Source organism: Oryx dammah, unplaced genomic scaffold (genome assembly GCF_014754425.2).
Source record: "Oryx dammah isolate SB20612 unplaced genomic scaffold, SCBI_Odam_1.1 HiC_scaffold_13, whole genome shotgun sequence".
Taxonomy (NCBI): Eukaryota; Metazoa; Chordata; class Mammalia; order Artiodactyla; family Bovidae; genus Oryx; species Oryx dammah.
In genome coordinates, this window is record NW_024070197.1 from 40531608 (window position 1) to 40555743 (window position 24136).

General features: G+C 40.9%; 1 protein-coding gene across 3 annotated transcripts in view; it reads left to right on the forward strand.

The window, feature by feature from the left end:
* Positions 1 to 95: 95 nt before the first annotated feature.
* OGFOD1 (2-oxoglutarate and iron dependent oxygenase domain containing 1) overlaps positions 96 to 24136 on the forward strand; it is a 32369-nt gene continuing 8328 nt past the window's right edge. For 2 of the 3 annotated variants that reach the window (XR_005723408.1, XM_040254016.1), the window contains exons 1-4: positions 96 to 324; positions 5409 to 5554; positions 9431 to 9477; positions 11898 to 11998. Coding sequence is in view for 2 of the 3 variants with exons in the window: in XM_040254016.1 (XP_040109950.1) it covers positions 171 to 324; positions 5409 to 5554; positions 9431 to 9477; positions 11898 to 11998 (448 nt within the window). In the remaining variant the exon portion in view is untranslated. The remainder of the gene's footprint in view (positions 325 to 5408; positions 5555 to 9430; positions 9478 to 11897; positions 11999 to 24136) is intronic. The other variant, XM_040254018.1, reaches the window with a different exon arrangement.

Below are 24136 nucleotides of genomic sequence, written 5' to 3' on the forward strand. Positions count from 1 at the left end.
CTGGAGCTTCCATTGGTAAATCAGGTACTGGTTCCGCCTTCCTTTACCTCAGTGGTTTCTATTGGATAGCGGTAGGGAAACACGGGAAAGGAGGCATTCTGGGAATTATAGTCTCCTTAGGAAAAGAGCTGCTACCTCAGCGTGCCGTGGGTGTTGTAGCTAGCGAAGAGATGAACGGAAAGCGGCCTGCTGAGCCCGGTTCTGACCGGGCGGGGAAAAAAGTACAGAAGGAGGTGATGGCTAAGTTTTCGGATGCTGTCACAGAGGCAACTTTGAAAAAGCAAGTGGCTGAGGCCTGGAGTCGCAGGACGCCATTCCGCCACGGTAAGTGGGCGCTGTGAAGAGGGAGGCGCAGCGCCGGGTTGGGGGCCGCTGAAAAAGTCCTGGCAGTCGAGCAACAAGGCTACAGTACAAGAGGCTCTTGGAGAGAACGTGACTTTGGCCACCTCCGACTCTCCTGCCTGGCCTGCTGTCGCTTTTTAATCCAAGTTCTTTTAGCTTTAGAAACCAAGTAGAGAGAGAAATGTAGGCCAGGAAGTTTCAGGAAGTAGACGGCATGCAAATTGGTGGAAATTCTGAAATTAGAGATTAGCGAATTAGCATCTTCTTCACTCCTTGTGCGTCTTTGGGCAATGGGTTCAGCTCCTTACTGTGTAAACTAAGATCAGTTCAGTAGCTCAGTCGTGTCCGACTCTTTGCGACCCCATGAACTGCAGCGCGCCAGGCTTCCCTGTCTATCACCAACTCCCGGAGCTTATTCAAACTCATGTCCATCGAGTTGGTGATGTCTTTCAAACATCTCATTCTCGGTCGCCCCCTTCTCCTCCCGCCTTCAGTCTTTCCCAGCATCAAGGTCTTTTCCAGTGAGTCAGTTCTAAGTATCAGGTGGCCAAAGTATTGGAGTTTCAACTTCAGCATCAGTCCTTCTAATGAATATTCAGGACTGATTTCCCTTAGGATGGACTGGTTGGATCTTCTTGCAGTCCAAGGAGTCTTCTCCAAACCACAGTTCAAAATTATCAGTTCTTTGGCGCTCAACTTTCTTTATAGGCCAACTCTCACATCCATACATGACTACTGGAAAAACCATAGCTTTGGTTAGACGGACCTTTGTTGGCAAAGTAATGTCTCTGCTTTTGAATATGCTATCTAGGTTGATCATAACTTTCTTCCACGAAGCAAGCGTCTTTTAATTTCATGGCTGCAGTCACCATCTGCAGTGATTTTGGAACCTCAGAAAATAAAGTCTTACTGTTTCCATTGTTTCTCCCTCTATTTGCTGTGAAGTCATGGGACCGGATGCCATGATCTTAGTTTTCTCAGTGTTAAGTTTTAAGCCAACTTATGCACTCTCCTCTTTCACTTTCATCAAGAGGCTCTTTAGTTCTTCACTTTCTGCCATAAGGGTGGTGTCATCTGCGTATCTGAGATTATTGCTATTTCTCCTGGCAATGTTGATTCCAGCTTGTGCTTCATCCAGCCCAGCGTTTGGCATGATGTACTCTACATATAAGTTAAATAAGCAGGGTGACAGTATACAGCCTTGATGTATTCCTTTGCTTATCTGGAACCAATCTGTTGTTCCATGTCCAGTTCTAACTGTTGCTTCTTGACTTGCATACAGATTTCTCAGGAGACAGGGAAGGTGGTCTAATATTCCCATCTCTTGAAGAATTTTCCACAATTTGTTGTGATTCACACAGTCAAAGGCATAGTCAGTTGGCATAGTCAATGAAGTAGATGTTTTTCTGGAACACTCTTGCTTCTTCATTGATCCAACGGATGTTGGCAATTTGATCTGGTTCCTCTGCCTTTTCTAAATCCAGCTTGAACATCTGGAAGTTCACGGTTCACATGCTGTTGAAGCCTAGCTTGGAGAATTTTGAGTGTTACTTTGCTAGTGTGTGAGATGAGTGCAACTGTGTGGTAGTTTGAGCATTCTTTGGCATTGCCTTTCTTTGGGATTGACCTCTTCCAGTCCTGTGGCCACTGCTGAGTTTTCCAAACTTGCTGGCATATTGAGTGCAGCATTTTCACAGCATCATCTTTTAGGATTTGAAATAGCTCAACTGGAATTCTATCACCTCCACTAGCTTTGTTCGTAGTGATGCTTCCTGAGGCCCACTTGACTTCACATTCCAGGATGTCTGGCTCTAGGTGAGAGATCACACCATCGTGATTATCTGGGTCGTGAAGATCTTTTTTGTACAGTTCTTCTGTGTATTCTTGCCACCTCTTCTTAATATCTTCTGCTTCTGTTAGGTCCATACCGTTTCTGTTCTTATGGTGCTTCTGTTATGTCCATACCATTTCTGTTCTTATGGTGCCCATCTTCGCATAAAATGTTTCCTTGGTGTCTCTAATTTTCTTGAAGAGATCTCCAGTCTTTCCCATTCTGATACTTTCCTCTATTTGTTTGCATTGATCACTAATAAGGCTTTCTTATCTCTCCTTGCTCTTCTTTGAAACTGCATTCAAATGGGTCTGTCTTTCCTTTTCTCCTTTGCCTTTCACTTTTTTTTCTTTTCTCAGCTATTTTTAAGGCCTCCTTGGACAACCATTTTGCCTTTTAATCTATACTATTTCTTGCCGGGAGCCAGCGTGAGGAATCCTGCCCATGGCAAAGGTCATGAGGAAGGAAGCCCGACAAAACGCAAAGGTGTGATCTGGCTTCAGGGGTTCCCCCTGAGTTTTCCTGAACATCTACCCCCAAAAACCAAAGTCGGCCTGATTTTATTGTACTGTGCTTTCCACTCTTCCGACATTCTCTGGAAAAAGTTAATTCAGGGCTTCAGTCTCCTGCATATGAAAGGAATGTTTCAGCTCAAACCCCTCTGATGGCTCTCTAACTTGCCTGACAGGTTCCTCCGGACTTTTTACAACTTGTGAATTGCTCACAGCCCCCCAACCGCGAGAGGCACAAAGCTTAAAGCGTCTTAAAGATAGAGTCTTTTCTAAAGAGCTAAAAATTATATTGGTGACAGGGTTCTCACTGTTGACTCAATGACTGCTGCCAGGCCTCCATATTCTTTATCTTTTAGGCACCTGGGAGGATATTAATCAATGTAATCAGGATGCAGAAATAGGAATATGGTAGTTTTGATGTTAGCAACACTAGACTTTTGAGTTAATTACTTTTCTCTTTGTTATAAATCACTGTACTCCTTTTACTTGTTATAAATTGTTGTATCCTTGCTATGTAAGAATGTAACTGTATTTAGTGCTTTCTGAGAGTGGCACCAGACTTTGGGAAGAACACCACTATTACCCTTATCAGAAAAGGGCCATAAAATGTTAATTGGCCTTCTGGCCAGAAGATGATGTAAATCACCTAAGACTTTTGTATACAACTAAGTATGCAGAGAAAAAGCCTGGTCTTGATAAGAGTCAAGGCTGCTGATGCTGCATAATTTTGTATTACCCATTGATCTCTGTGTACAATCAAAAGGTATATAAGGCCTTTACGGACAATAGAGGTGGGGCCAGTCATTGGAAAGACTGGTTTCCCCCGTGTCTTCTTTTCTTACTCTATTTTCTGACTGAATTCCCATCTGGGGCGTGGAGGCTCACCATGTCTACTTACTTGCCCCGGCTTCTAAGATCCATGAGAGAGGGAGCCCAAGGCGGGGCACTCTCCACTATTCAAACAGACGCCGGTGGCCTAACGTAGATGATGCAAACTTCTTGTCCTGAAGTTTTATTGGCTTTCCACGTAAACCAAGTTATTCAGCCTCTTTTCTCCACTAAATTTTCCTACTATAGTATTCTTAATTTGTTTTATATTTCTAAATAAATAAGTTTTTCCTCACCTACTCCGTCTCCCCTTTGAATTCCCTGGATCCACCGGGGCAGGACCCCGGCAATTTCTCTGGGAAAGATGAGAGAGATTAATGAACCAATGCCTGCGTGTATCAATACATATTTTTCTGAGTAAGGACCAGTAAGCATTTGGACACCTAGTTCAGTGGCTTTTGCGGGTTTTTCCTCTGAAGGTGATGCTTGTTTGTCCTGTGATAGCATAGCCAGAGCATTTGTTGAGAGCTGCCTGATAGTAGGCACCTGGGCTTACTCAGTTTTGCTGGCCTGTAGTTCAACAGCATGACCCACGTAAGTAAACATGGTTTGAACAAAGGAAGGAACCTGCCTCAAATGATTTCATCCTCAGCTTCAGATATCACCTTGTAAGATAAGGACTTTGCTTAATGCATCCTACTTTTGCTTCTGAAGTTTGCCACGTGTGTTGTTTCATTGGTTAAGTGCTTTAAGGAGATGAGTCTTGGGTGTTCCGGATGCACATATAAAGCGATGGCTTCATGTTTAAGCTCTATACAGCAGGGATTTTGTAGTTTCCTTCTGTGTGGGATAGAGATAGTGATGGGGTCTACCTTAAAACTGTTGAAAAGACTAAACAAGATAACACCTGTAAGCTTTACACTATCAGACCCTACTGTGCCTGGCACCTGGTGTGTGGTGGCGGCACTGAGTTTTATTAGAGGGGTACATAATCTCCCACCAGCCTTAGTGGGTGAAACGTTGAGATAAAACTCGAGGAGTTAGAGGAGGTTATGCCTGACACTATTTAAAAAAAAAAATATATATATATATATTTTTTTTAATGAATTCCTCCAGCAGTACTTTAGGGAAAGAAAAAGGATTGAAAAAAAATTGCCAGCCAGTATTGCTATTCTCTTTTTAATTTGCTACTTTCATTTGAAGTTTAGGAGGAAATGAATTAAGACTAAAATGCATTTAGCTGAGTAAGTGAACTAAAAAACTCTCCAAAAGAGCAGGAGTCTTAATTTAGTGACATCTGTTTTGCCCAGAGTCCAAGTCCCCAAAACTGAGAGAATAAGTCATCTACAGCAATGCAAAAGCATAAAGGGGTTTATTGCTAGCTCGAGCCAGGGCTCCTGTCACATCCAACACAGTGGAGTAGAACAAGAGCCCTGAGCCCAGATTTTCAGCAGTATTTATAAGTTTAGAACAAAGACAGGGAGTTGGCAAGGGTTGATTGGCTGCAGAGGTTTCCTGGTATTTACTGATTGGCCATTTATCATCCCTCTGATTGGCCAGAGTTATCATCTCTCTGAAGCCCCGGAAGCATGACTCAGAGATTATTTTTGACCTAGTGCACCTCTCTGAGCCTGTCATGGCTCTGGTGAGGTTGTAACAACATCACCTATACTCATCTTAAGGCCTAACATTGTTAAGCACAATACCTTTGAAAAGTAGTATTGAGTGGGAAGAGAAAAGAAAAAGAACTTAATAGTTCTTCCCCCAAATCTTTGATTTTAGGTGCTAAGTTTCTGAAAATTCACCACCATCCCTTTTGTATTCTCTCTGCTGTGCTATTCATGAGTCAAAAATACAAGAAGAAAAAGTCACAGATAACACTTTCTTCCCAACAGAAGCCATTGTCATGGACATGGACCCCTTTCTTCACTGCGTGATCCCAAACTTCATCCAAAGCCAAAACTTCTTGGAAGGACTTCAGAAGGAACTTTTGAACTTGGACTTCCATGAAAAGTATAATGATTTATATAAATTCCAGCAGGTATTTATGCCCCTTTCACATTAGCTTTTCCACTTCAGAAAGTCATTGTCTATAAAAATCATTCAATACCATATCGACTTGAGGTTTTAGTTTGGGTTTTCCACTGGGGGTCCTGGTCTGGTCTTGACATTGTTAAAAGCATTCATTTATTTAACATAACCTGAGTGTTTACTATGTGTTCAGTTCAGTCGCTCAGTCGTCTCCGACTCTTTGCGACCCCATGAATCGCAGCACGCCAGGCCTCCCTGTCCCTCACCAGCTCCCGGAGCTCACTTAGATTCATGTCCATCGAGTCAGTGATGCCATCCAGCCATCTCATCCTCTGTCATCCCCTTCTCCTCCTGCCCCCGATCCCTCCCAGCATCAGTGAGTCAACTCTTCGCATGAGGTGGCCAAAGTACTGGAGTTTCAGCTTTAGCATCATTCCTTCCAAAGAAAACCCAGGACTGATCTCCTTTAGGATGGACTGGTTAGATCTCCTTGCAGTCCAAGGGATTCTTAAGAGTCTTCTCCAGCACCACAATTCAGAAGCATCAATTCTTCGGCACTCAGCTTTCTTCACAGTCCAACTCTCCCATCCATACATGACCACAGGAAAAACCATAGCCTTGACTAGACAGACCTTTGTTGGCAAAGTAATGTCTCTGCTTTTCAATATGCTATCTAGGTTATGTGTTAGGTGTTAATAAGTATTATGGGGGACTCTTTGCCAGTTCCTGCCCTGAAAGCCTTTAAAATTTAAAATTATAGAGGTGGTAGTGATGGTGAAAGATAGTCAAGTACAGTAAGCTGATAAGTACATTTTGGGGAGTGATATAATAAAGAGAGTAGTACATTGGAAGATAGTGTATTAGTTGCTCAGTTGTATCTGACCCTTTTGCAACCCCATGGACTGTAGCCTGCCAGGCTTCTCTGTCCATGGGATTTCCCAGGCAAGAATACTGGAGTAGCCATTTCCTTCTCCAGGAGATCTTCCTGACTTAGGGACTGAACCCGGGTCTTCTGCATTGCAGGCAGATTCTTTACTGTTTGAGCCACTAACCAATTAAATTTTTGAGTTCGTGTCTTTTGTTTAGGTGGATTTATGTATTGTCATATGTCTTGTAGAGAGTTAGATCTAGTCTTTTTAAATTGAATTTGGACAATTGAATTTGACAGAAGACTAACTCAAAATCAAGGCTTGTTTTCCTGCTGCTAGAAGCCAGGCCCATGCTAGGTTTAAAAATATATAGGTCATTGGTTTCCCCAGTTTGGGAGGATATTTTTCATTGCGGGGTGTACATCCCTCTTGGAGATCTTTATAAAACCTTAAAGACTGTCCTTAAAATCACAAAAGAAAGTGAGGATGAAGAGCTATCTTGCTTTTTTTCCATTTTCCCTTTTATTTCTTCTAATCTAGGGTAAAAGTAACAAATTCATCTGTCTTCCGTTTAGTCTTTTGCACTCGAGCTGGTTGTGTCCCCCAATCTGTCTATCTTTGGGCCTTTTATATGTATGATTTAATCTGGTTAAATACACAAATGATGTTCTCTTTTTAATCCTGGAAATCTAATGAAAAATAGCTTGTATTCATAGTGAAGTTGTAAAAGTTAATAAAAATCATAGTCATCTATCTTTGTAATTATATCAGCTTTGATAACACTAGGCCTCTTTTGTTGATTTAGGGCTATATGCATATCTGATTACTGAAATTGAGAAGCCAAACTGGTTTTTACTTAATGCAATTTGGTAGATGGAAAATACTTCTGTGAAGTCCATGAGAGGCAAAATAGTAGAAACGGCCCTAAGGTAACGAGGGAAAAAGAAGCAGCCATTACTTTAGATCCCAAGGGTGCTTAATGGAACTTCTGTGAATAATTTTTCACTATGCTCACTGTGGGACTTCTTCACCCGAAGACAGTAAATATAAACCTGCTTTCCATCTCCTGTCCCATCAGACTTCACTTATAGCCCTTTTTCTTTGCTTGTGCTGTGAATTGACTTGATAATGGGGCCTATAACAACTTCCAGTTCTCCTGACCAAGTTAGTCATTAGGAGTGGCCTGATTTTTCCTGTTTTTCACTTTACATTCAGGATACTTTACGTTCACACTCATTTTCCTTCTGCCTCACTGGCAAGTCCTTAGTTCCCTTTGGCAGGTCTTCCTTTGGTACCTGGCATCTTAATGAGAGTACTCTAGGACTTTGCCCTTGGAGACTCCAGGGAGTCTCATGACTTTGCCTCCACTTTTGGATATCTGCTAAGTGTTTCACACTTTCAAAAACGAAACTTCTTGTCTTCTTGCCCTAAATCTGCTCCACCTACAGTTTCCGCCCATCTCAGTTGATGAGCATCAATCTTTCCAGTGACCCAGGCCAGAAACCTTGAGGTTATCCTTCATTCCTCGCTCACACCTCTTCTCCATTCCAGTGGAAAATTCTGTTGGATCTACTGTCAGAATATATTCAGAAAAATACACTTTTCACTTCCACTGGTAACAGCTGTCACCTGACCCAAGCCTTTTCTCTCACCAGGATTATCCTCTTGGTGGACTAACTACTCTTCTTGCTTCTACCCTTGGCCCACGTACAGCCATTGTGTTTGTTTAAAATGTTAATGGACCCAAGAAAATTGAAATCATTTGCTCACATAAAAATCTGTACTCAGATTTCAAAGCAGCAATGTTTATAATAGCCAAAAAGTAGAAACACCCAGTGTCCATCAACTGATGATGAATGGATAGATCAAGGTGGTATGTCTATACAGTGGAATATTATTCAGCCAGAAAAAGGAATGAAGTACTAAGTACTGCTGCAACATGGGTCAACTTTGAAAACAAGCTCAGTGAAAGAAGCTAGATACAGAAGGCCACATATAGTGTGATTCCATTTATAGGTAATAACCAGCAAAACTTATAGAGTACATTAGTGGTTGCCAGGAGCTGGGGGGTGGGGATGGGGAATGACTGCCTAATAGGTAAAGGGTTTCTTTTTGGTATGATGAAAATATTCTAGAATTAGATGGTGGGAGTAGGAAATGGCAACCCACTCCAGTTTTCTTGCCTAGAGAATTCCATGGACAGAGGAGCCTGGCAGGCTACAGTCCACAGGGTTGCAAAGAGTCAGGTACAACTGAGCAGGCATGTATGATAGTTGCACATGTGAAAATACTAAAAGTCTCCTGAATTACATTCTGGGAGATGTTAAAATAGTAAATTTTATGCTAAGTGAATTTCATCTCAGTTCTAAAAAGTTTTGCTCAAAATCTCCTTAAGGTTCTCATTTCTCTGAGCAAAAACCAGAGTGGTTGTACGTCTCCCATTACATCTTTGGCCCCACCTCCTGCTGCTTCCCTCCAACTCACTAAGCCACATCCTATGATTTCTTCAACAGGCCAGGCATTCTTCCCACTCAGGACATTGAATCTGCTTTGCTGAGATCTTCCCTGAGTACACTTCCCAGCTTCCTTCAAGCCTCTGCTGCACATGCATGAAGTCTAACCTGGCCACCAGATTTATATTGCAAGCCCTTCCCTGCTCTCAGCACTCCTGGTCCGTCATACTCTGCTTTATTTTCCCATGACGTTCCTCACCTTTTTTATTCTAATAATCAATTTGTAATGTTTATTGTCTTTCCCCCACAAGAATGTATAAGCTCCACTATAATACTTTTGTAACTATTTGTGGAGTGAATAAGGCACAGAGAGGCTAAGCAGCGTGCCCAAGTCACAGAGCTGCCAAATGGAGGTTGGCCATGTGTCAACCCCAGGCAATTTGGCTTCAGAGTCCAGGCTCTTAATGACATTGCTGGACTGCCAGCATGCTCCCTCCCTAAACTGCTCTGCTCTGTGTGTTTGATTTATGAAGGAAATCCTTTTTTTGTTTTTTCATGGTCAAGTCTGATGATCTGAAGAAGAGAAGAGAGCCCCACATCTGTGCTTTAAGGTAAAGGAGTACTCATACTTGTTGGGTGCCAAATATGTGCCAGGCAAAGGAGTAAGTGCTTTAAATGTTACATCATGCCATCTTTGTTGGCATTATTGTCTCCTTTTGTAGAGGAGGAAACAGAAAGTAATTTCTTCAAAGTTATCTAGGGGAAAAGGAGCTGAGATAAAGATCCATGTCTGTCTGATTCCATGGCCAAAGTTTCAGTGATAAAATGACTTTGTTAGTAATCAGGAAAACAATACTGGCGGTACAGTCTTTCACATTGTCAGGTTGACATATTTAAAACAAAAGCTCCAGTGTTGACAGAAGTGTAGATATACAGTGCTGCAATTTTTCTTAGAAGATAGTTTTGAAAAATGTATCAAAACCCTTAAAATTATGCTTTCTTTTTGTAGTTTAATTCCACATACAAGAATTTGTCCTGTGAAAATAAGGATGTACTCAAAGATTCCATATAAGATTGTTTATCATAAGTGAATAATTACATACAAATTAAATGGCCATCCATCAAGAGTTATACAGATAATGGTACAGAACTAAGTGGAAAACTATACCATTAAATGAGTAAGCTCCAGGAGTTGCTGATGGACAGGGAAGCTTGGTGTGCTGCAGTCCATGGGGTCTCAGAGTCAGAGACAACTAAGTGACTGGACTGAACTAATACCATTAAATGCTCAACACATGAATATAGTAGTTGTTTCATCAATTCCAAGACACTTTTTTTTTTTTTTTACATTTTAATCTTTCTGAGGCTCAGTATCTCACACAATTACTGTTTTGTCCCAGTTTAATTTACAGTGTTTTTTGAAGTGATTTATAAAATGTGATACTGCTGGCAAAGGCATAGGCTAGAAAACTATAAAGAGAAAAGTTAAAAATAGCACACAAGCTGTGATCTCATTTGAAAAAAAGAAATGTTTATCTGTATACCCATGTGTATACAAAGAAAAAGACTTGTAAGAATGGTATGTTTAAATCTGGCTAATAGGATTAAATAGTGGCAGTCTGCACAGATTACTTCTTCTAAAACCTAAAGTATTTGTTAACTGTAACAGTTCACAGTTATTTAGACCTTTTTTCCTCCATGACCATGCTTTTAGGGCATTGTCTCATTAGTTCACACCAAGCCTCTGATAAGCATGTCTTTCCTCTGGGATTGAGTTACATTCTGTATCCAAAAGGTAATAGCCAGATGGTGTGAGTGATGGAATTCCTTGTCTTTACAGAAAGGTGACCTTTTTATTTCCCCGTTAGGTTCTGTGATTTCTCTCATGAATACTGTTAACAAATGACAATGATGGCAGAAAATAGCCCTATAATTGTGACACCTTCATGGGATGACCAGAGGAAGAGCTTTCTATGGAATAAATTTGTGGCAGCTGATGTTACCAGTAAAAGAGGGATGAAAGGCTTTGATAATATCAGTTGCATAAACGTTTAAGACTCAAGACTTTGACCACCCACTTTACCTGAAGCCTGGTTTACAGTTTGCTTTGCTGGTCTATTCTGATTTGCAACTCTGCCTGTAAAAGTTACATGGCACTTATGGTTGGACTAACAAGTACAATATATTCTGGAACGTTCTGGATTGGGTAGTATACAGTATAAAAAGATATTTGGTAATAAAATTTCAGGGGATCAACCTGGAGACTTGATCTTTAGTTATTAACAGCACAGTTGCATTTTATGGCGATTTCAGTTATGTACATTTGAATTAAGATGATTGAAACTGTTTTCATGTACAAAATTTGAACTAGTATAAACCCTTTAAAAATATTTTTAAAAATATTTTCCCCAATTTTATGGAGATAAAATTGACATAAAAATGTTGATCCATCAAAGTTAACCTAATTTCAGAGTTTAGTGAGTCTTAAATTGTGTTAGAGTTCTATACAGAGCCACTTTAGCTGTAAATGGAAATGTTCAACCATCTTTTCTTTGGTATCATCTTAGTATCAGAACTTATATGAAAAAAGTTTATTATTACACAATTAGCATAGTAGTCACCATTACTGTAGTTTAAAGTTTTTAATCCTCAACAGTGCTACCCACCCAAGTGTTCATTAAATAATAGAGCTAGTGTTAGTGCTGAAAAGCATGTCTAGAAGTCAGTAACTTTGGACTAGAACATTGGTATTCTGCTATCAAAGGCCAGACCGCTACCATGATAGGGCAATACTATAAATGTAGGAGGAAAAAAATAAGCTGAAACAGTAGAACAAAATATATTACAGTAGAGAGGTCTGCATTTATTTCTCTGGGAATACTAGTCTTAAACTTGGCAAGTTTAAAGTGAAGAACATTCTCAAGAATGGCTCTTAAATTAACCAAAACCTGCAGGAAAAAATATTTATGTCATAGATCGAAATGGAGCCCCCATCATGGTGTAACAAGTTATTTTTTGTTTACATTCCTAGGAAAATTCTGTTTGAACATTTCCGGTCTTGGATTTCAGACATTTCCAAGATTGACCTGGAGTCAACCATTGACATGTCCTGTGCTAAATACGAATTCTCAGGTAAGAGAGGTAAAACCTTGTTGTCGCTGAGATTTAAAGGCTTTAACTAAACGATTATGGGAAGACAGTCTCAGTGTTGCAAAATCCTAGACTATGTATCCCTTCATAGTGTTAGGATATTCTTAGTAAGGATGGTCTGACCCAGCTCAGATAGAGAAATGTCCATCTTGGAAGGTATAAGGCAGGGTTCTCTTTGAGAGTGTGATGAGAGCTGTGACTGTTGTAACCAAGCAAAGTTAGCGTTCCCACTTCACACAGAGCCAAACTTTCTTTCATTCTTTTTGGTTGTGTTGGGTCTTTATTGCTGTGCCTGGGCTTTCTCTAGTTGCTGTAGGTGGGGGCTACTGTCTAGTTTTGATGTGTGGGCTTCGCATTTTGGGGGCTTCTCGTGTTGCAGTACACAGGCCCTAGAGCATGAGGGCTTAGTTGCTCCATAGCATGTGGGATCTTCCTGGACCAGGGATTGACCCACATCCCCAGCATTGGCAGGTGGAGTCTTAACCACTGGACCACCAGGGAAGTCCCATAACGCCAAACTCTTGACAGTAGTCTTTGCAGCAAAATAAGGACGCCAAGCAAGGAGAATGGGCAGCTCACACTCAAAAAAAAAAAATGTGAACTTCCTAGTAGCTTTCAGGGAAGGATTTTTAAAGACAGGGCAGAGGGTTTTCAGATGCATAATAGCTCATGGACCTTCTGATTGGTTGGTGGTGAGGTAGCAGTGATAATGTCGGGAATCTCAGTCATCGACCTTCTGGTTCCAGCCAGTCTGGGGACTCCGTGTTGCTTGTGGTCAGCCTGATGTTACCATCCTCCACCTCATCCTGGTGGTGAGGGGGTTGTGTTAGTTTCTGAAGAATAGCTCAGAAATGTGCATCAGATTCTTATCTCTGTCCCTTCAGGAGGAATTAGGAGTCCTGTGACTATTGTGTCCTAATCATTAACTACTTGAGCCTGCTCTTTGGAACTTGGGGATGCCTAGGAGACAAGCCTTTTTTTTTTCCATAAGCAAGAAATGGAGGACACAGAAGGGCTTTTCTGTCCAGGAAGGCCCTGCAGGGTCCTGCTCCATTTCAGTATTTTCAGAAAAATGCTAATAATGCATATGCACAGAAGCTTTGCATATGGTATCAGGAAATTCAAAGGTGATATTATAAACTCACTCTTACACTTCCTAGGAAACAAGTGTCCTCTCAATGCCTTTTTTTTCTTCTGAAGGTAATAAATGAACATATTCTTTTTTTTTTAATTTCTTTTGGAGTATATATGTCATTTACAATGTTGTGTTACTTTCAGCTATACATATACAGCAAAGTGTATGATTTATACATATACATATATCCACTCTGTTTTTTAGATTCTTTTCCCTTATAGGCCATTACAGAGCATTGAGTAGAGTTCCTGGTTCTTAATAGTAGGTCTTTTATTAGTTATCTGTTCTATATATATAGTGTGTATATGTCAGTCCCAATCACCCAGTTTATCCCTCTCTGAATATATTCTTAAGGAGAAAAAGTCAAACAATATACCGTGTCAAGCAGTATAGAGTGTAATCCACGATAGTCCCCCTCACTTTCTCCTTGTCCTCCTTTCTCTTCAGACATGTCCACTGTCACCAGTTGGGGTGCATCCTTCCAGCTCCCTTTCTGAGCATGTACATGTCTTTTTGAAAGCATGTTTGATTTTCAGCTGGAAGGATAAGTGTTTTGGGTTGTTTTGTTTTTACTGAATAAAATTTTGATTTGGGTTTACTAATACATTGTCCTGGGGAAGTACAAATTGGTAACAACATTTTGAGCATAACTTAGACATATAGTCATGTCACATCCCTTTTTTTAAAACAATTATTTATCTGGCTGTGCTAGATCTTAGTAGTGGCATGTGGGATCTAGTTCTCTGACCAGGGATCAAATCTGGTCTCCCTGCATTGGGAATACGGAGTCTTAGCCGCTGGACCACCAGGGAAGTTTCTCATAGGCCCCTTTTTTGGGGGCTCAGGGAGTAATTTGAAGTAGTTTCAAACAGATAAGTGGTGAGAATAATACAAATGAATTTTTTCTGTTTTACTTAAGAATAGGTTGCCTTTAGGATTCTCTGTGACCCCCTGAATACTTCAGTAACTCCTGCAACAAGGACCTTCTCCTACATGATAATAATGAACGATCAGAATCAGGAATTAGGTTTGATATGTCACTCTCATCTAATCCACAGGCTCCATTCAGGTTCTGTGGTTTGGTCCTTTATTAACAAAAGGGTCCTATCCAGGGCTGTACATAGCATTTAGTTCTCCTGTCTTCTTAGTCTCCTTAAGTCTACAACTGTCCCTCAGTCTTCCCTTGACTTTTATGATCCTGATGCTTCTCACAGTTTACAGATGAGTTGCATCGTAAGACTCCCCTCCGTTTGGGTGTGTCTGCTGACTCCTCATGAGTGCTGCTTCTTGCATCTTACCATGCAGTAGATAGTGTGTCATATTACCAGTGCTTAGTAAGTGATCACTTAACTAAGGTGGTGGCTGACAACAGGTGTTTCCACTGGAAACTTGTCCTTGTCTTTAAGGTAATAAATATTTTGTAGGGAGACACTTTATGTAAATATCCCATTTCTCATTAAAATTTGATTAACTTGTTTTAGCATCCATTGATTTTTTTTTCTTAATATATTTTATTGACGTATATCTGACAGTGTTTCAAGTACACAGCAAGGTGATTCAGTTATACATACATAATTTTTGAAATTATTTTCCATTATAGCTTATTACAAGATATTTATTGACTGTAGTTCCCTGTGCTATGGGCTTCCCTTGTGGCCCCACTAGTAAAGAATCCACCTGTAATGAGAGAGACCTGGGTTCAATCCCTGGGTTGGGAAGATCCCCTGGAGAAGGGAAAGGCTACTCAGTCCAGTATTTTGGCTTGGAGAATTCCATGAACTGTATAGTCCATGGGGTCGCAAAGAGTTGGGCATGACTGAGTGACTTTCACTTCGCTTCCCTGTGCTAAATATAGTAAACCTTTGTTATTTGTTGCATATCTGTTTTTTTTTAGATTAGGAATATAGCATTCTGTTCATACTAAGTCAAAAAAGTAGAATCAAAATGTCATACATTTTTTAGTTAGGCAAAAATTCATAAGTTTTTAAAAATATATATATTATACATATATATGTATATGTATACAAAAGCTTTTCTACTATGCTTGATAAAGGCTTGAGAAAGAACATAAAAAAAAAGTGGAGAAACTGGAAAACATAAACTAAATAAAATGGCAGCACTGAATATGAAATAGAAAAAGTGAAACAAAACTAGATAAAAGTGAAAGATCATCATATAGTTCAGTTGTTTTAAACGTGGCTGCTCGTTAGAAATATACCTGGAGCTCTGGAGAAAAAAAGCCATACCTGGTCATTTGTATTTTTCAAAAAATTCCAAGATAATTCTGACATACATCTGGATTTTAAAAAGTGATTATAGGTTTTTCTGTTAAATCATAGTGGTACAGAGTTGTATTATTTTTCTATGGATCGATCGTGATACAGTGGTATCAAGTGAGTAATAGTTACATAATCACAATAGTAGAAGATGCTTCTCAGTTTTCACAGTCAATAGCCAGATAGAAAAATGAAAGATAATTACAGTTGCAGGCCATAAAGGGAACATGATTAACCTAACAGTATAAAATAATTACATATGGTCTGGGGAGTCAAGCAGAGTGATGTGGTAAGCGGAAATGCATACATGCACGTGTTTTCATCCTCCCAGCTAGTCTTTGTTTTTAGATTGGTGCATTTGATCCTATTACCATTTCTTAATTGTTTTGGGTTTATTTTCTGTAGATCTTTTCCTTCTTTTGTGTTTCTTGCCTAGAGAAGTTCCTTTAGCATTTGTTGTAAAGCTGGTTTGGTGGTGCTGAATTCTCTTAACTTTTGCTTGTCTGTAAAGCTGTTGATTTCTCCATCAAATCTGATTGAGAGTCTTGCTGGGCAGAGTATTCTTGGTTGTAGTTTCTTCCCTTTCATCACTTGAAATATATCCTGCCATTCCCTTCTGGTTTGTAGCGTTTCTGTTGAGAAATCAGCTGACAGCCTGATGGAAGTTCCCTTGTATGTTATTTGTTGTTTTTCCCTTGTTGCTTTTAATATTTTGTCTCTGTCTTTAAGTTTTGTCAGTTTGATCACTGTGTCTCGGTGTGTTCCTCCTTGAGTTTATCCTGCCTGGGACTCCATGCTTCCTGGACTTGGTTGACTGTTTCCTTTCTGATGTTAGGGAAGGTTTCAGCTCTTACCTCTTCAAATATTTTCTTAGGTCCTCTCTTTCTTAGGTCCTCCTTCTCTCTTCTCCTTCTGGGGCCTCGATAATTCGAATGTTGGCGCATTTAATGTTGTCCCAGAGGTCTCTTAGGCTCTCTTCATTTCTTTGCATCCTTTTTTCTATATTCTGCTCTGTGGCAGTGATTTCCACCATTCTGTCCTCCAGGTCATTGATCCGTTCTTTTGCCTCAGTTATTCTGCTGTTGATTCCTTCTAGTGTATTATTCATCTCTGTTTGTTTGTTCTTTATTTCTTCTAGGTCTTTGGCAGACATTTCTTGCATCTTCTCCATTGTTTTCCTGAGATCCTGGAACGTCTTCACTATGATTATTCTGAATTCTTTTTCTGGCAGGTTGACCATCTCCTGCCAGAAAAAAACAACATTTAGTTGTTTTTGTAGTGTTTTATCTTCTCCCTTCATCTGGGACATAACTTTCTGCTTTTTCATCCTGATTAACTTTCTGTAATGTGGTTTTTGTTCTACCTGTGGGATTGTGGTTCTTCTTGCTTCTTCTGTCTGCCCTCTGATGGAGGAGGCTAAGAGGCTTGTATAAGCCTCTTGATGGGAGGGACTGGGAAAAACTGGGTCTTGGCTCTGATGGGCAGGGCCTTGCTCCATAAAGCTGTAATCTAATTATCTGCTGATGGGTGGGGTTTCCCTCCCTCTCTGTTTGGCCTGAGGCAACACTGCCCTGGGGTCTGCAGGCTCTATGGTGGGGTTAATGGTGACCTCCAAGAGGGCTTATGCCAAGGGGGACCTTCCCAGACTGCTACTGCCAGTGCCTTCATCCCTGTGGTGAGCCCCTGCCAACCCACGCCTCCACAAGAGACCCTTCAACACCAGCAGGTAGCTTTGGTTCAGTCTCTTGTGGGGCCCCTGCTCCTTCCCCTGGGTCCTGGTGTGTGCACGGTTTTGTTTAAGACTGGAGTCTGTTTCCCGCAGTCCTGGGGAAACACTATAATTAAATCCCACTGGTCTTCCAGGTCAGAGTCCCTGAGAATTCCCAGTCCCTTTGTCAGATCTCCAGGCTGAGAAGCCTGATGTGGGGTTCTGAAGCTTCACAACAGTGAGAGAACTTCTTTAGTATTATTTTTCTTCAGTTTGTGGGCCACCCATCCACTGGGTATGAGATTTGATTTTATTGTGATCGCGCCCCCTCCTATCATATCACTGTGGCTTCTTCTTTTGACATGGGGTATTGTTTTTTGGTGGGTCCAGCTTCCTCCTATCAACAGCTAGTTGCAATTTTGGTGCTCTCGCAGGAGGGGATGAGCGCATGTCCTTCTACACCATCTTGAACTGGAAGCCCGCTATTTTTATTACATTATTACTATGCAGGTTGCCAGATGGTGGTTTTTCTAATAAAGTAATTTCTTTTCTATTATTAGTTGTTATTCTTTTGTAAATAAAACATTGCCATCTCCCCAGTTATTTACTCATTTAAAAAAATATATATTTATTTGGCTGCATCTGATCTTAGTTGTGGCATGTGGAACCTTTTGTTGCAGCACTTGGGCTCAGGAGTTTCAGTGTGTGGAGACCTCAGGGAATGTGGAATCCTCATTCCCTGACCGAGGGTTGAATCAACATACCATGCATTGCAAGATGGATTCTTAACCACTGGGCCACTGGGGAAGTCCCTACCCATTTATTTATGTCAGTGTGAATTTAAAAGTTACTATTTATGTAATGGTTCCTGTCATTATGTTGATGCCCATATTGTCCTCGATTTGATCAAGGGGACCTTTGTGTCCTTTTAATATGTCCTTATGTCACTCAACGAAAAGTAGGTTGCTCACTGCGCACAGCAAAGCCAATCTGCTGGCTCCCGGTCGTGGTGAGGAAAAGTACAGCGTTTATTCCAGGGCACCAGACAAGGGCACAGGTGGCTTGTCCACAGAACACCCAATCTCCCCGATGGAGTTTAGTGGAGGGTTTTTAAAGACAGAGTGGGTGAGAGGGCCCCAGGGTGTGTCGTCAGCTTGCGCACAGTTCTCTGACTGGCGCAAGGTGAAGTAACAAGATGAGATCACAGGTTGGCATCATCTGTCTAAAGGTGCCAGCCGATCTGGGGACTACATGCTTACAGTCAGCTTTTCTCATCTGGTTGGGGGTAGGAGGGTTGTCTGTATACAAACAGCTTAGGAATGTGAGTCAGACTTACCTTTACCTTTGAGACAGAGCTCGGAGCCCTTGTGACTCATGCCTTCAGTTACGGCTGCTCTCCTGTCTGCCTGCCCTGTCTTTGTTTCTGTGTTCTGTGTTTCTCAGTCCTGCTGGGCCTGCTGTTTGCTTCACATGGGGGAGCATAGCAGGTCACAGTTCATTTCCAGAGCCCCTTTTCCCAATCAGCAATAAGCAGGGGATACCAAGAGGTGGGTTGCTGGGAAGGCCACTACGTGGGTTTGCTCAGTTTCATACATCATCCTTATTGTATCTTACTTTCTAGCAAAACAGAATTTTCCAAGCTTATCTTAATTTTCCTGTGCTCTTGATCTGCAGCTGGCTGTTCTTCCAAAGAACGTGGGTTCTTTCATATATATAATTTATATATATATTGTGTGTGTATGTATATTTATATATATATACATATATATATATGAAAGAATGAATTCACATTGATTCCTCCAGTTTCATTTCCATACTGGAGGGTTCATTCCATATTTCTTTTTCCGAATTTATAAATCTGTTCTTCAATTTTGAGAAATCTGTTTTCCATTAATTTCAATATGCTTCTGTATTAAAATAGTCCCTCCGTGTGGAAGGATCTCACTTCACCAGTAGCACCCCTTACCTTCACCCACCTTGCATGGATGCCTGCCTTGTTCAGTCATACCTAATGGCTTTTAGAAGTTTAGCTCAAGAAATGGTACTGTATAACTCAGGGAACCCTACTCAGTGCTCTGTGGTGACTTAAATGGGAAGGAAATTCAAAAAAGAGAAGGTATATGTATATGTATAGCTGATTCACTTTGCTGTACAGCAGAAATGAATACAACATTGTAAAACATCTATATTGTTGTTGTTGTTCAGTCGCTAAGTCGACTGAACAAAGTGTCCAGCTCTTTGCGACCCCAAGGACTGCAGCATGCCAGGCTTCCCTGTCCTTCACTGTCTCCTGGAATTTGCTCAAACTCATGTCTGTTGAGTCGGTGATGCCATCCAACCATCTCAGCCTCTGCCGCCCTCCTTTCCTTTTGCCCTCAATCTTTCCCAGCATCAGCGTCTTTTCCAGTGAGTCGGCTCTTCTCATCAGGTAGCAAAAGTACAAGAGCTTCAGCATCAGTCCTTCCAGTGAATATTCAGGGTTGATTTCCTTTAGGATTGACTGGTTGGATCTCCTTGTAGTCCAAGGGACTCTCGAGTCTTCTTCAGCACCACATTTCAAAAGCATCAATTCTTCGGCGCTCAGCCTTCTTTATGGTCCAGCTCTCACATCCATACATGACTACAGGAAAAACCATAGCTTTGACTGGATGGACCTTTGTGGTAAAGTAATGTCTCTGCTTTTTAATATGATTAGTTTATCATAGCTTTTCTTCCAAGGAACAAGCGTCTTTTAATTTTGTGGCTGCAGTCATCGACCGCAGTGATTTTGAAGCCCAAGAAAATAAAACCTGTCACTTGTTTCCATTGTTTCCCCATCTATTTGCCATGAAGGGACTGGATGCCATGATCTTAGTTTTTTGAATGTTGAGTTTTAAGCCAGCTTTTTCACTCTCCTCTTTCACCTTCATCAAGAGGCTCTTTAGTTCCTCTTCGCTTTCTTCCGTAAGGGTGGTGTCACCTGCATGTCTGAGGTTATTGATATTTCTCCTAGCAATCTTGATTCCAGCTTGTGCTTCATCCAGCCTTGCATTTCACATGATATACTCTGCGTATAAGTTAAATAAGCAGGGTGACAATATACAGCCTTGATGTACTCCTTTCCCTATTGGGAAGCAGTCCGTTGTTCCGTGTCCGGTTCTAACTTTTGCTTGTTGTCATGCATACAGGTTTTTCAGGAGATGGGGCAGGTGGTCTGATATTCCCATCTCTTTCAGAATTTTCCACAGTTTCTTGTGATCCACATAGTAAAAGGCTTTAGCATAGTCAGTGAAGCAGAAGTAGATGTTTTTTTGGAATTCCCTTGCTTTTTCTATGATCCAGTAGGTGTTGGCAGTTTGATCTCTGGTTCCTCTGCCTTTTCTAAATCCAGCTTGTACATCTGAAAGTTCTTGGTTCATGTACTGCTGAAGCCTAGCCTGAAGGATTTTGAACATTTTTTAAAAATTTATTTGTTTTTTAATTGACGGATAATTGCTTTACAAAATTTTGTTGTTTTCTGTCAAACATAAACATGAATCAGCCATAGGTATACATATGTCCCCTTCCCTCTTGAACCTCCTTCCCACGCCCTCCCCATCCCACCCCTCTAGGTTCATACAGAGCCCGTTTAAGTTCCCTGAGACATACAGCAAATTCCCATTGGCTGTCTATTTTACATACGGTACAAGTTTCCATGTTACTTTTGCCATACATCTCACCCTCTCTCCTTCCCTCTCCCCATGTCCATAAGTCTGTTCTCTATTTCTTCATTGCTGCCTTGCAAATAAATTCATCAGTATCATCTTTCTAGATTCCATGTGATATTTATCTTTCTCTTTCTGACATACTTCACTCTGTATAATAGGCTCTAGGTTCATCCACCTCATTAGAAATGACTCAGATATGTTCCTTTTTATGGCTGAGTAATATTCCACTGTATATATGTACCCCAGCTTCTTTATCCATTCATCTGTTTATGGACATCTAGGTTGCTTCCATGTTCTAACTGTTGTTAATAGTGCTGCATGTCTGAGGTTATTGATATTTCTCCTAGCAATCTTGATTCCAGCTTGTGCTTCATCCAGCCTGGCATTTCACATGATATGAACCTTGGGGTACATGCATCTCTTTCAGTTTTGGTTTCCTCAGGGTATATGCCTAGGGGTGGGATTGCTCGATCCTATGGTGGTTTTATTCCTAGTTTTTTTAAGGAATCTCTATACCATATTCCACTGTGGCTTTATATTCACACCAGCAGTGCAAGAGGGTTCCCTTTTCTCCACACCCTCTCCAGCATTTATTGTTTGTAGACTTTTTGATGATGGCCATTCTGACAGGTGTGAGGTGATATCTCATTGTAGTTTCAGTTTGCATTTCTCTAGTGAGCAGTGTTGAGCATCTTTTCATGTGTTTGTTAGCCGTTTGGGATTTTGAGCATAATCTTGCTGGCATGTTTAATGAGTGCAGTTATATGATTATCTGAACATTCTTTGGCATTGCCTTTCTTTGGGATTGGAATGAAAACTGACCTTTTTCTAGTCTTGTGGCCACTGCTGAAAAGTTTTCCAAATTTACTAGCATGTTGAGCACAATGCTTTAACAGCGTCATCTTTTAGGATTTGAAATAGCTCAGCTGAAATTCCATCACCTCTACTAGCTTTGTAGTAATACTTCCTGAGGCCCACATTACTTCATACTCTACAGTGACTGGCTCTAGGTGAGTGACCACACCATCACGGTTATCTGGGTCATTAAGACCATTTTTATACAGTTCTTCTGTGTATTCTTGCCACCTCTTCTTAATGTCTTCTGCTTCTCTTAGGTCCATACCATTTCTGTCCTTTATTGTGTCCGTCTTCACATGAAATGTTCCCTTGGTATCTCCAATTTTCTTGAAGAAATAGTCTTTCTCATTTTATTGCTTTCCTCTATTTCTTTGAATTGTTCACTTAAGAAGTCTTTCTTATTTCTCCTTGCTGTTCTCTAGATCTCTGCGTTCAGTTTGGTATATCTTTCCCTTTCTCCTTTGTCTTTTACTTCTTTTCTTTTCTTAGTAAGGCCTCCTCAGACAGCCACTTTGCCATCTTGCATTTCCTTTTTTGGGGGATGGTTTTGGTCACCAACTCCTATACAGTGTTAAGCACCTCTGTCCTTAGTTCTTCAAGCACTCTACCAGATCTAATGCCTTGAATCTAATTTGTCACTTCCACCGTATAATCATTAGTTCAGTTCACTTAGACATGTCCGACTCTTTGTGACCCCATGGACTGCAGCACGCCAGGCCACCTTGTCCACACCAACTCCCAGAGTTTACTCAAACTCATGTCCATTGAGTTGGTGATGCTATCCAACCATCTCATCCTCTGTCGTCCCCTTCTCCTCCTGCCTTCAATCTTTCCCAGCATCAGGGTGTTTTCAAATGAGTCAGCTCTTCAAATCAGGCGGCCAAAGTATTGGAGTTTCAGCTTCAATATCATTCCTTCCAATGAACATTCAGGACTGATTTCCTTTAGGATGGACTGGTTGGATCTCCTTGCAGTCCAGAGGAGCCAGAGGTCAAATTGCCAACATCCACTGGATCATCGAAAATGCAAGAGAGTTCCAGAAAAACATCTATTTCTGCTTTATTGACTATGCCAAAGCCTTTGACTGTGTGGATCACAAGAAACTGAAAAATTCTGAAAGAGGTCAGAATACCAGACCACCTGACCTGCCTCTTGAGAAATCTGTAAGCAGGTCAGGAAGCAACAGTTAGAATTGGACATGGAACAACAGACTGGTTCCAGATAAGAAAAGGAGTACATCAAGGCTGTATATTGTCACCCTGCTTATTTAACTTATATGCAGAGTACATCGTGAGAAACGCTGGGCTGGAAGAAGCACAAGCTGGAATCAAGATGGCTGGGAGAAATATCAGTAACCTCAGATATACAGATGACACCACCCTTATGGTAGAAAGTGAAGAAGAACTAAAGAGCCTCTTGATGAAAGTGAAAGAGGAGAATGAAAAAGTTGGCTTAAAGCTCAACATTCAGAAAACTAAGATCATGGCAACCAGTCCCATCACCTCATGGAAAATAGATGGGGAAACAGTGGCAGACTTCAGTTTTTTGGGCTCCAAAATCACTGCAGATGGTGACTGCAGCCATGAAATTAAAAGACTCTTACTCCTTGTAAGAAATGTTATGACCAACCTAGACAGCATGTTAACAAGCAGAGACATTACTTTGCCAACAAAGGTCCGTCTAGTCAAGACTGTGGTTTTTCCAGTAGTCATATATGGATGTGAGAGTTGTATAATCATAAGGGATTTGATTTTGGTCATATCTGAATGGCCTAGTGATTTTCCGTACTTTCTTCAATTTGAGCCTGAATTTTTCAGTAAGGAGCTGATGATCTGAGCCACAGTCAGCTCCTGGTCTTGTTTTTCCTGACTGTATAGAACTTCTCTATCTTCTCTGCAAAGAATATAATCAGTCTGATTTCGGTATTGACCATCTGGTGATGTCCATGTGTAGAGTTGTCTCTTGTGTTGTTGGAAGAGGGTTTTTGCTATGACCATGTATTTTCTTGGCAAAACTGTTAGCTTTTGCCCTGCCTCACTTTGTCCTCCAAGGCCAAACTTTCCTGTTGCTCCAGATACCTCTTTACTTTCCACTTTTGCATTCCAGTCCCCTATGATGAGAAGGACATCTTTTGTGTGTGGATGTATGTGTCCTAGAAGGTCTTATAGGCCTTCATAGAATCGTTCAGCTTCTTCAGCATTAGTAGTTGGCCTGTAGACTTAGATTAATGTGATGTTGCATGGTTTGCCTTGGAAGAGATAACAAACATTTATAGTGATATGGAAAAGACATTTGCCATGTAATTAAAAAAAAAGTCGACAAAAGAACCACTGTAGGGTACTATTTTTAAAAGGCAAATACATATATGTTGGGAAGATACTGGAGGTGACCATCCCTGAGTCTGTGTGTTGTTCTGTGTTTTTAGAGTTTTCTACACTGACAGTTTTATTTCTGTAA